This window comes from Barbatula barbatula (assembly GCF_947034865.1).
Source record: "Barbatula barbatula genome assembly, chromosome: 13".
NCBI classification, from domain to species: Eukaryota; Metazoa; Chordata; class Actinopteri; order Cypriniformes; family Nemacheilidae; genus Barbatula; species Barbatula barbatula.
In genome coordinates this window covers 23,770,920-23,783,972 of record NC_136776.1, presented here as the reverse complement: position 1 = coordinate 23,783,972, position 13,053 = coordinate 23,770,920, and the positions used below count along the sequence as shown (strand labels likewise).

At 44.5% G+C, this 13,053-nt stretch overlaps 1 protein-coding gene across 2 annotated transcripts; it reads right to left on the bottom strand.

The window, feature by feature from the left end:
* Positions 1-3,823: 3,823 nt before the first annotated feature.
* On the bottom strand, positions 3,824-12,634 carry LOC306903042 (uncharacterized protein). 2 transcript variants are annotated; one of them, XM_079471961.1, is made up of 10 exons: positions 12,457-12,634; positions 11,904-11,945; positions 11,699-11,749; positions 11,584-11,628; positions 11,442-11,506; positions 11,255-11,362; positions 11,150-11,166; positions 11,018-11,072; positions 10,883-10,938; positions 3,824-10,800 (listed from the first exon to the last, which is right to left on the bottom strand). In XM_079471961.1, exon 10 carries the CDS (start codon positions 7,938-7,940, stop codon positions 4,542-4,544), a length of 3,399 nt encoding a protein of 1,132 aa, XP_079328087.1. In that variant the 5' UTR covers positions 7,941-10,800; positions 10,883-10,938; positions 11,018-11,072; positions 11,150-11,166; positions 11,255-11,362; positions 11,442-11,506; positions 11,584-11,628; positions 11,699-11,749; positions 11,904-11,945; positions 12,457-12,634; the 3' UTR covers positions 3,824-4,541. The 2 variants fall into 2 exon arrangements, with proteins under 2 accessions (XP_079328087.1, XP_079328088.1); XM_079471962.1 differs by having other exon boundaries at positions 11,278-11,362.
* Between the last annotated feature and the right edge of the window lie 419 nt (positions 12,635-13,053).

The window sequence follows — 13,053 nt, the reverse complement described above, 5'->3', positions numbered from 1 at the left end:
GTATCAAATGTTCCCACTAGATAGAGCTGGAAAACATTTAAATGTATTATTATATTACACAAATCGCTTTACACAATGATTCTGGTGTAAAAGTATAAAATAACCAACATTGGTTCCATGTTTCTTACACAACATGATTGTAATTGATCCAAGCAAAGACACAGCTACTTACTACTGTGAGATTTATTGTGACTTTTGGGGTTACGAGTTGAGCTTGTGTGGTGTGCATGCGCGGCGTAGTTCATGTTAATGTCGCCTCAAGGAGATACCTTGGCTAACAAAGTAAATAAAAGTTATATTGCCGGTCGTGACTGCCTGCATTTTCTATGCTGGAACCCTTCCGAGGATAGTGAACTTCTTCTTATCGTGCTCTTACATGAATTGGGGGGAGCGTGTTTGGAACAAGTGCTGTGGAAAGTTAAACTGTTTTTCGGCGGGTAGTCGGATTACATTAAATGGATACGGCTTCACTTTACGATGTAAATGAGAGTTTTGTGATAACCATAACTGCGAAGAGTGAAGGTTTACATTAACTGCACATAGACCTACTGTATGTGGTTCTCAGTGATTAAACATTACATTTTATTTGTGCTTCCTGCCAGCACAAGTCATGACGTATCAAGTTTCGTTAACAAATTTCTATTAGCCTATTAATATTTAAATAGCTACACTGCATAAAACTTTTCTTATTTAGCCAAACAGATAGCTTATTATTTAACACAAGCGAAGTCATAAATCCTGTATGAGGAAAAAGTGAAAATAATAGCCTACATACGTTTAACCTATGGGATGAATTCTTCTTTGGAGCTTTATGAACTTACTGTTTTTTTGGATGAACATTTTAAACAGCTGGCGTCATTGCATTCTGTCATGTTAGCAAAACAATTAATAAAAGCTACACTTACTATTTTCAAAAATCACATATAGGCCAAATTTTTTAACAGCTAAGAGTAAATGCCAAATTTTTATAATCAATGCAAAAATCCATGGCCTATTTTGCCATAAGAAACTTAAGATAAGATATGACACGAAAAAATCATTTGAATTTGCTGATTCAAAGCCAAAAAACAAAAGCATATGATTTGCATATTTAAGGTTAAACAAGCGGCACACGAAGTGACTGTGATAGTGATTTGATATTTTTGACATTTTCTAAATGTAAAACAAAGTGCTCTGTACATGTTTTCTCCTTCACTAGAAGTTAAAACATAGCTTTGTCACAGGAAGTGAAATCTTCATTTTTTCTATTTGCTCTAATTCAAACGAAAGATAATAACAGTTGGAAATATTAAATAGCATAAATGTTGTGGAACATAATAAAGTAATTCTCTCTCTCTCGTAGACTTTGTGCACGAGCGTAGTGACGAACTTCCGCTGTCGCCAGAAGTCGGGATGTAAGTCGGGTTTGCTCTCGATCTGCCAAATATAAGCATTAACGTCGATGCCTGGTCTTTTGCTCCAACAAACCACCGGGACAAATGACTTAAGCTCTATATATCGAATTATATCCACAACTACGAGGATCAATTGTTTAATCTTATGTGGTGCTGACAGCTAACGTTAGTGGCTAACTTCGTACTTATTAAAGAGTTATATTAAACACGAAATACCTTCGCTAAATCTTCCGGAACACAAGAAACGCCGTGTTATTAAAGATGATAGCTGTTTAGTTTAGTGTATGGTGAAGTCATAGCTTACGCTACACTGAACATAGCTAGCATAACTAGCTTAGCCACAGCGTACGTTACACTGAACATAGCTTAGCCACTAACGTTAGCTGTCGGCACCACATTCGCTTAAATTTATCCTCGTAGTTGTATATATGTATGTATATATATATACACACACATATATATAGATATACAGAGCTTAAATCATTTGTCCCGGTTGTTTGTTGGAGCAAAGGAACAGGCATCAATGATGAGCTTCATATCATCGGACAAAGGAGAGAAACTTTTTTTTAATTTAAGGAACCAGAGTAGAGAACCCACAGTGATCAAATGGTTTTATTCACTTTTAAATCTCTAAATATAATTATGAATTATTCTCTTAAGTGAGCTGACAAGGATAACAAGGATTATTATTAACAATTTAAAAAAAAAACTGAATTTACCTATTACAATCAGATGGGATACGAAGAGAAACATATGGACGTCCATGGTGCTGACTTCAGAGGAGTTGATGTGAAAGTGTTGCTATGAACGATCATCTGTGATGGGAGGTGTTAGGGTACACAACACACCGCAATGACTTTATCACTGCTGCAGGCGTGCAAAAAAGGTTACTAACCCCACCCAACCCCACCCAACCTTATGCAAACATTCACTGACTTAACCCTCCCTTTTACCTTTTGGTATGCAACAATACTATTTATAGTATTAATTAAGGGAATGGAGACACACACTGTATGTTCTACCAGGCTTGTGTGTGTTCTTTTATAAGATTACAAAAAGCAAAGAGAGAGTTTGACAACTTCGTTTTCATTCATAAGGACTATATTGACATCATCCATTCATCTAAAGACAAAGTTTAAAGCGATATGTTACACGCTAAAGTCTTTGGATCGTTTAAAGTGGCCATGACTGGATTTGTCACGCTAATCTGGAAACCCTACCTGTGTGCTTGGGCAGAAATTTTTCTCGGAAAATATAATAAAGAAGTTTTTAAATTGTATTGCAACATTAAGGTGACATGTTAACTGCACTTAAATGATCTACAATCAGATTGAATTCATTCGGATTGACAAAAAGGGGTACATGTTAACCTAGGCAGTAGTTTCAAACAGGAAATAGGGAAATAAACGCTTGCCAGGTCAAAAGGGAGAGGTTGTTGCTATAGAAGGGATACAGCCAGAAGTGGTGCAAAATCTCACCATATAATTACTATATTTCATAAGTTAACGCCTACACCTACCCCATCCCTAAACCTTTACTTACAATAATAAAAAAATATGAACTGTTTTTAGCATGACAAAAATATTCAGAATCAGAAGAGCTTTATTGCCAAATGTGCTTGCACACATAAGGAATTTTTCTTGTTGTTGGAAGCTTCTAGTATAGACATTCAACTCAATGACAATACATATACAATAAGTTTCTTTTAAGAAAGTCAAACTTGCTGACGAACTTAGCGGAACCACACAGTCCTCGACACGGGGCAAAGGAAAACAGTCTGGTTTTGTTAAAGCGTTAACTTTGCGAAAATCCGTGCAAAATCTCACAGTACCATCAGATTTTCCCACTAAAATACATGGAGAAGCCCAATCAGAAACCGAAGGTACTGCAATATTGTGGTCCTCCATATACTTAATTTCCCTCTCCATCAATTGCCGTTTCTCAGGTGAAACACGCTGCTTAATAGGCTTTGCATCCCCCACATCAATATCATGTTCAACTAAACGTACGTGACGGTGCATCAACAAATAACTCAGGAAAACTATGTAATAAACCACATAACTCCTGGGGCCTGTACCATGAAGCTGGTTTAGGTGGCTAGCCAGCTATGTTTCAGTTTAGTTTGAGCCAACCCTGGGTTTTAGGTACCATGAGAGTAGCTCGGCTTTCTTCGGTGTTGGTCGCCATGGTGTCTTACGCTGCACGGCTAACCTGCTCCGGGCAGATTCAATAGCATCTGGCTGCAGACAAGATGCACTGTCAGACACATGCACGCTCAGCCGCGCATGCGCACTCGTCACATGCACGCTCAGCCGCACATGCGCACTCGTCACATGCACGCTCAGCCGCACATGCGCACTCGTCACATGCACGCTCTAACGTGGTGAACTGTAAGATTCTATTAATAAAATGTAAATGTTACTGCTTTTTAAGAGTACCGTGAATACTGGTGGTTCAGGTCAAGGCCAGGTATTTATTATAATTATAGCTGAAATACATTACTAAACATCTACACTAATAATGAAAATACATTACTAAATAAAACCTTTTCTTGTACACGTATTCTTCCGGCCTAAAATTATAAACAAACACACATGTATACATAAATGACTCATTCTACAATAAAAAGGTGCTTGTTAATCAATGGTTTAATGATAAAGTTTTATTATGTAGACATGTAGCGAAGAACTACTCTGAGAGGGGAGGGGCTAGTTTGGATGTATATAGCAGTGAACCGGGGTGTCGATCAGAACACAACAGGGAGCGTTGAATCAACTGACATCTTTTATTCTTCCCACAATTACAAATCACCAGAGGGGAGAGCCAGAGTTCACAAGATAACTGAAGAATGCAACTTTGCGCAGATGTGTGCAGATGTGTGCAGATGTGTGCAGATGTGGTTTCCTCTTGTTCGACGCACATGAGCACACTGTGCTAAAAACTTGGTACGGATGATTCCGTTATAACTTGATTCTCGAGTGTGTATGCCGCGGACCCGTCACACGCGCTGTTCACACACACCTCGCGCTCTTCCGCTATTTCTCTGCCCGAGCGGTACTCGCCTTCATAATAAAGGCTCCTATGCGTGGGTCTTTTGCACAGCCGCCCCCAAATTGCTTGCAATTTGCCCCTGCAAAGACTCACATCTTACTCTGAAGAGACCGGGTTGCCGTGCACATCATCACTGTGATCTGAGATAGCAGGAAGAGGAATGAGTCTGGCCACTGGCCGAGTGTAGATCTTGTCCTTGATCTTCACATCCGCAGATCTAACATGACCATCTGCACTCTGATGCACTTTGACCACTCTGCCAACCGGCCAGAGGGCCCTGGGAAACTGTGGGTCCATTAGCAGCACCACTGCATTGACTGTCAGATCTGTAGGGGTGTCATGCCACTTTTGTCTGCGTTGGAGGGCTGGCAAATATTCTCTAATGAATCTTCCCCAGAAATGATCCGCCATCACTTGACAGTGTCTCCATCTTCGCTTACTTAGTCCCTCGCTCTTCTGGTACACCACCTGCGGCAGTGATCCATCTAGCCGCCCCATCAGAAGGACGTTTGGGGTTACTGCATCCAGGTCGGCCACATCAGATGAGGTATAGCCCAGAGGTTTTGCGTTGAGGATGGCCTCTACCTCCAGCAAAGTAGTATGGAGCACCTCTTCAGATATAGGTAGGGCCCCTATGACGGTACACAGGGCAGACTTCACAGACTTGATCTCTCTTTCCCACGTCCCCCCGAAGTGAGGAGCTGCAGGGGGGTTGAAGCGGAAATCAATTTTCTGTTCAGCCAGTAGTTGTTGTAGATCTGAGGACATGCTATTGAAGGACTCACGGAGCTCCTTCTCACCAGCCGTAAAGTTCGTCCCCCGGTCTGAATAGAGCTCTGCAGGAGCTCCCCGGCGAGCAATAAACCGTCTGAGGCTCATCAGGAAGGAATCCACATCCATACTGTGCAGGAGATCCAAATGCACCGCTCGGGTGGTAAGGCACTTATAGATGATTCCCCATCTCTTCTCTGAACGCCGTCCCATCTTGACGTGGAAAGGTCCAAAGCAGTCGACACCTGTAGAGAAGAACGTGGGCTTGTGTAGACGCAGACGGGCTTCAGGTAGGTCGGACATTCTTGGGATCAATGGCTTGGACTTCCATCTTCGGCACTCCTCGCATTGGTGTTGCACCTTCCGGACGGCCTCTCTGCCACGAAGAACCCAGAAGGTCCGGCGCAACTCTGCGAATACTCGCTCAGGGCCTGGATGACAGAGGCGGGCATCGTAATCCCGGATAAGAAGCCTTGTGGCTGAATGAGAGGGGTCCAACACAATGGGGTGCTTGAAAGCCGAATCCAACCACTCAGCATGTCGGAGTCGTCCTCCCACTCGTATAATGTCCTCCTCAGGATCTAACTCCGGTGAGAGGCTAAGTATGCGACTGCTTCTGAGCAGTGCCTTCCCTGCCCTCAGGTGGCGCAGCTCCTCTACGAAGCACTCAGATTGGACTCTCTTGAAAATCGTCATCTCTGCTTTCTGATAGTCGGCTGCGCTCAATGGCTCCTGTCCTGCCGCCCCATGCAGCTCCTGAGCTACGGACTTCACCATATCCTTCCATGACAGTGAGTGCACTGGCAGGGTCTCGGTTCCATCCAATCGGTTAATCACCCCGCATGTCGTCAGCTTCTTATATTCTGCCATGTCATGCTTGGGTTCCATGCCCGGCCAGGTGGGCCAGTCGTCGGGTCCTTTGAGGAGAAAAGTTGGCCCTTGGCTCCACCGATTAGGCATGGCTAGCTCTGCTAAGGTCTTGCCTCGCGTGACGTCATCAGCTGGGTTCTGTGCGGAGTCCACATAACGCCATGAACTTTGCTCTGTAAGCTCTTGGATTTCGGCTATGCGCGTACCGACGAAGACCTTGAAGCGGCAAGACTCTGACTTCAACCATGTGAGCACCGTAGTTGAGTCACTCCAGAGGATTGTCCCATCTGTCCTGATACTCAGCTCCTTCTTTATAGTCTGGGCAAGCTGGGCGGCTGACAATGCACCGCAGAGTTCGAAGCGGGGAATCGAGTGTTGCCGGCGGGGGGCCACTCTGGATCTAGCTGCTAGGAATGCCAGGTAGACTTCACCTTTGGTATCTTCGGTTCTCAAGTAAGATACTGCCCCGTAAGCCCTTTCGGAGGCGTCACTGAATAAGTGAATGTGTCTGGATACAACATTCTGATCTGCATGTGCGGGGACATATGCACGAGGTAAGGAGATGCGGGACAGCAAAGGCAACTCTGATTCCCATTCCTTCCATGCCTTCTGCAGGTCAGAGGGAAGAATCGGGTCGTCCCAATCCCGGGGTTTGTCCCACATGCGCTGGACGATCAGTTTAGCTCGAGTCGTGTAGGGTGAGATGAACCCTAGGGGATCGTACTGCCGGGCTAGCACCTTGTACACGTTCCTCATAGTCAATGATCCATAGTCCAATGGTCGGCTCTTGTAGCCTAAGGTGTCGGTTTCCCAGTGCCAGCTGAGTCCAAGGGTTGGCTCCGCCAGGCCAGACTCGTTGTGCGACAGCCACCTCTCCATACCATCAGACCTTGCTTCTCCGGGTAGGTGCTTAAGGACATCAGGCACGTTGCAGGCCCATTGACGAATCTCGAACCCGCCCGCAGCTAAGACTTCTCGGAGTCGGTCCACCAGGTCCTTGGCCTCCTCGGCCGTGGGCACACTCTGGAGACAGTTGTCCACATAAAAACACTGCTCCACCGAATACCTGACTTTTCCGTCTGGTCCACCATGGTCTCTCGCATGCTTCTGGAGAGCAAAAGTAACGCAGCACGGTGAGCACGCAGTACCAAACGGCAGAACTTGCCACTCAAAGATGTCTGGGGGTTCGTTACGTCTCATGTCCCTCCAAAGAAACCTGAGGAGTGCTCGATCTTCGGGAGGGAGGTGAACTTGTTGAAACATGCTGCGGATGTCTCCACTGATGGCTACAGCCCGCTCTCTGAAGCGCAGCAGAACCCCAAGCAGGGATGGTCCCAGTGTAGGACCGGGAAGGAGGGCATCATTAAGGCTCCTACCCTGGAACTGGTATGAACAGTTGAAGACTAGGCGGTTCTTCCCGTTGTGGCTCACTAGATGGTGGGGTATGAACCAAGATTCCTCCTTGAGTGATGTTTCCTGTGGATCAATCTTCCTGACAGCTCCTGCTTCTACCAGCTTGTGGATTGCGGAACAGTACTCGTTAGCCCTTTGAGGATCTCTTTCTAGGCGCCTCTCCAGACCTCTGAGACTTGGTAGGACTGCCTCTTTCGGTGCACTGAGGGTGGGAACCCCTCGTTTACGCAGCAGTGGGGTGACATACCGGAATACACCTGCAACATCTGTTCGCCTTGTCTTTGTCTCGAGGAGCTCCACCGCTTCCTGATCTTGCGTTGATCGTTCCACCAGTTTGCTGGTCTGGTAGGGCAGTACATCCATCTTCCAGAGCCTCTCTACATCCTGTGCTAAATCGGTCTGGGGAGAAACACTGGTGAAGAGACACTGCCTTGTGCCCATTGTCCACTGTATGAGATGCGCAGGTCCTTGGAGGGCCCACCCTAACCTAGTGCGGACAGCTGCCGGTCCTCCTGGTGGTCCCAATCTTACCGGCTCAACCGGGGTGAGTAGATGGGGGTAGTCAGCCCTGATCAGCACAAGTGGTTTCACATGCTCGAAGGGTTCTAGTGGAAAGTCTGCCAGATGCCTGTACTTCCTCGTAAGCCGTGCAATGGGGTAGGTGTGATCTGCCAAAGACAAGCACCGAGAAGTGAAAGCTTCTGTTATCTGGAAAGTCCTCTTGGGATGAGAGGGGGAGGATATGCTGAACGAGACAGAGGATCCTTTCAGCGTCTGAACCTCCTGTCGGATTGTGCGGAGGGCTAGGTCCTACAATTTCCAGCATCTCTTGTTTGCTCGTATCCACTCTCTGACCTCCTCTTTGGTGAGTTTCTGAATATCGGGGCACCTATTCAGGAAGTGGTTGTTGTTCTCACAATAAGGGCAGTACGGTTTCACATTGCCTCTTTTGGTCGGATTAAACAAGCGGTGACTCTCCTGCTTCCCTTCTTGACTCGGTATACGGCCTTCTGCTCCATGGAGTACTGTAGCTGCAGGTCGGCTGCGTCGGTTGTCTGATCTGTATCCTGTTGACCCTTGGGTGCGGACGTCTGAGAGGTTGTCGTAGCCTTGAGACACCAAGACTCGTGCCTGAGCCATTCTGCCAGATCACGTAACGTGTGGGTATGCCCATGACCGTGGAACATCTGACGCCGGAAGTTCGCTCTCATCTCTGCTGGAAGCTTGGAGAGGAGCCGAGCTACATGAGAACCACATCTTAGCTCCACATCTCCGTCTGGACCCAATGTCTTTAACATGCCCACCAGTGACTGTACATGCAGTGAGAATCTTTCAAAGGCTGCTAGGTCCCCTCGTCTGATCTCAGGTGAGTCCATGATGGTGGCAATCCTCTTTAGGGCTACATGATGCGGCTGGCCGAACTTCTCTGTCAGGGCTGCCATTGTGTCTGTGTAAGGCTGGAGTGAGTTTATAAAGGAATCAGCTATTAGGCAGGCTTCCTCGAGCTTAACGTGGTCCACAAGGATCTGGTACTTGAAGAGCTCAGGGGCATCAACAGGTAGAAGGTTGGTTAGGGCTAGCTTCAGCCTGGAAAACTCCATCGGGTCTTTATGAATGAATAGGGGGATTCTTGGCGCTGGTCCCTGGTATTCTCTTCGTCCCAGTGACATTGCTCCTGGCGACTGAGGTAAGCCTCGAGCGTGGTGCGGATAGCTCATGTCGACTCTAGTTGGGAATTGCTCTGCGTGAGACATAGGCAAAAGGGATCCTGACCTCTGTGTTCGAGGTCGTGCATCACAGTGTTCCTTACGTAATCTGTACGAGGAAGGATCGTGTTGGTGAGAGTGCTGGAGTTCAGGAGCTGATGCACTGGGCACTGCTTAGTCTCTCATGAGCTGCAGCTCGTTCATCATCCTATCTATCATGTTAATCACTCTGGTTTCCTCCACCCTTGAGGGCACAGAAGGGTACTCAGATGGTGGCCATGGCGGTGGCGGTAATTCTTCAAGCTCCTCTTCTTCTCTTAATTGGAAGTCATCGGACCTGAAGGGCGGAGGCATCGGCCACGGTTCTGCCGACCGTGTGCGGCATTCTACTCTCGGCTCTCGGGTAAAGGTAGGTATGGCGCGTGACCATGCTAGGTCCGTGTCTAGGGGGCGCTCCCCTGAGTCGGTGAAGGACTCATCCCTCATGTAAGGGGTCTTGTTCCATGTAACATGAGACTGCGGGATCCACTCAGCGGCTCCGGATGTGAAGGAGGACGTACTGTAACGTGTTGGGCTAGACCTCCTCGGTGGCGCTGCTCCGACCACATAATCTTGTAAATACTCTGGTTGTCTTGTTTGGCGCTTAGGCCGGGCAGGCGTGGCCCACGTTGCTCCATCACTCGGCTGCATACTCCCGGCACAGCTGCTATCCGGCTCGAAGGACCACAAATGTAGCGAAGAACTACTCTGAGAGGGGAGGGGCTAGTTTGGATGTATATAGCAGTGAACCGGGGTGTCGATCAGAACACAACAGGGAGCGTTGAATCAACTGACATCTTTTATTCTTCCCACAATTACAAATCACCAGAGGGGAGAGCCAGAGTTCACAAGATAACTGAGGAATGCAACTTTGCGCAGATGTGTGCAGATGTGTGCAGATGTGTGCAGATGTGGTTTCCTCTTGTTCGACGCACATGAGCACACTGTGCTAAAAACTTGGTACGGATGATTCCGTTATAACTTGATTCTCGAGTGTGTATGCCGCGGACCCGTCACACGCGCTGTTCACACACACCTCGCGCTCTTCCGCTATTTCTCTGCCCGAGCGGTACTCGCCTTCATAATAAAGGCTCCTATGCGTGGGTCTTTTGCACAAGACATATATATATATATATATAAAGAGCAGGCTCACATCTGTTTTTTTGCGAAATAGAGGCTTCCATATCAGTTTTCAATGCATATGTGGCATAAAATCATAACACAAAACAAAAAAATGGACAACCCTGTTCAATTTTGTACTCGACAAAAGACTCTAAGATGCATTTTGTCCACCACATTCTCTAAAAATGTTTGCATGTCCTGCATAAAAACAAACATCAGAGGCTTTACACTATCATGTTCTATGAAATGTGTACTGAAGAACTGTTCCAAGGCCTCTGCAGCTTCATCATCCTCCATGAACTGAGCCAAGAAGATTCCCAGAGAGTCAGTTGTGATCAGAAGGTTGCTGGTTCAAATCTCAGTGTCAGCAGGTCATGACTGAAGGGCCCTTGAGCAAGGCACCTAACCCCTGATTGCTCTGCAGTAATGTGCCACTGTAAAAAAAAAAAAAATTACTTGTAAGTCGCTTTGGATAAAAGCGTCTGCCAAATGAATAAATGTAATGTAAATGTTCACCAAGCACCACTGACTGGCAGTTTTAAGATCCGTCATGACACGTTCATGACACGCTCCTAAGAAACAACAATGTAGAAGATGATAAATAAAAATATGCTGAACAATAATGGCCACAACCTCTCTAACAAAACCTACTTTTCGTGGAGACTGAACCACCTGCTTCTCAGATGAAAAGATTGGTTTCATCTACCTAAAAAGCAAATATTAATTTTAGTTACCTTTAGGACTACCTTTTTAAGGTTACTGGTACTTTTCCTGAGGAGTTACCTGAGAAGTTACCTGTCCTGTAAGGGGAGAAAACACAGCCCAAGTTTACCAAGTTAGTCATGACAACATGCCATTCTTTACCTTATGATTAGTCTATGCTTTTACCTGAGAGATTTATTCCAACTTACGTTTTGCAACCTAAATACAGGCTGCTAATCACCTCTCAGGAAGGCTTTGGACTCCTCTGTATATAAGGCAAAAAATTTTCCATGCCTGGAAAATAGTGATTGAATGTTAGATAATTCCTTTCTCATAAAAGCTTTAAATATTCAAAATACAAACAATTCCATACCGGTCCAGTCCAAAGTTCTCCATTAACATGACGCACCATCATTTCCTCAGCTCTACCATGTCCTGCTGCTCAAAACATAAAAGTCAATGCCCTTTGTCTCAAAATAAGTCTCAAAGTTATTGAAAACTGTACTAATACTTACAATTGTGTAGTCAAATGGGGCATCCAGCACAATGTACAATGCAGACTATACATGAAAGAGACGTCAGTATTATGGCAAAACAATATAATATTAACTACAAACATAATGTACTTACCATCAACATAAACACACCACAGTCGTTGCCATATGATTGTTCTGGAAAAGCCTTAAATATAATGAAAGGAGGGAATAAGCAGAATTTCATAGAAAGATAGATACATAAGACTTAAAGAGATGGATGGGATAGATAAATGGACGATAGGATACAATTTAGATAGATAGATTTGAATAGACAGACAGATATATGGATGGATAGATACCTTTCAGTCCATTTTACGGGTTTTAACCTATGTGCAATGCCCCTGTCAAAAATGCAAAAAACAAATACGTAAATAATAATTGATGTGTAGAAATATAAGGCTGTACAAGCTTATACTGTATGCACAAGGTTATTGAATATATAAATAATACGAATCATCTGAATATTTAGTTTTCAAGCAACTCTACAAAATTAATTTAGATAACGTTAGTTCTTCAATAAATGACTGTATGAAGAACAGGTATCGTTACCCAAGTATCATAGATGCGATAGATCTGGTATCATAAGGGTTAAGTTAGTTTTCGAAAACATCATCTTATATATTAAAACAATACTTTTACATCTATCTAATACTGTATGAATGAAATCAATATACTTACAACATTCGTCTGATAATGTTAAAGACATTTCGATTACATTTGTCAAATAATTCATAATAACACTTTTACTTCAACTTAATCTTGTTCGAATTGAATATAGTTAAAACAACACTTTCACTTCGACTTAATATTGTATGAGAATAAATACATTGAATATTGAATAAATATACTTACAATTGGCCTGTAGGTCCATTTGATTCACAAACGTGTCTAACAGTGCATTTGTTGGAGTGCGCATGCGCTGCTGAGACTGCATGTGTCGGAGTGCGCATGCGCCGCTGACAGTGCATCTGGCCTGAGAGTGCATCTGGTCTGCAGCCAGACCCTTCTCCTGGATTCGAGATCTCAGACTGAAGTTTGACCAATCAGCTGTGAGCAAAGAAACATATAGGTGACGTAACTGACTCACAGTGCGTGTTAGAATGGCTAGTTATTTTTTATACGGTTTAATCAAATAAAAATACTAATATCAAAATATATATTACAAATATAAAATCAAATATTGTTTACTATATAGATAAAATCTGATTTTACAGATTTGCTGGCTTTCCCTTACACTCACATGAAATTCAATTTACTTATATTCCACTTTTATTGTATCACGTGTATTTGCATTGTATTTTTTACATTCTTGTCTGTGGTGAAGAACATCTAGGAACACTTTCAGTTTCACTGTATAAGAACATTTTTCTTTGTCCTCAACCGTAGTTTTTATTAAGGCTTCAATGAAATGACTGACCCTGGTTAATGGCGCAAAGTTTATTAAATGTA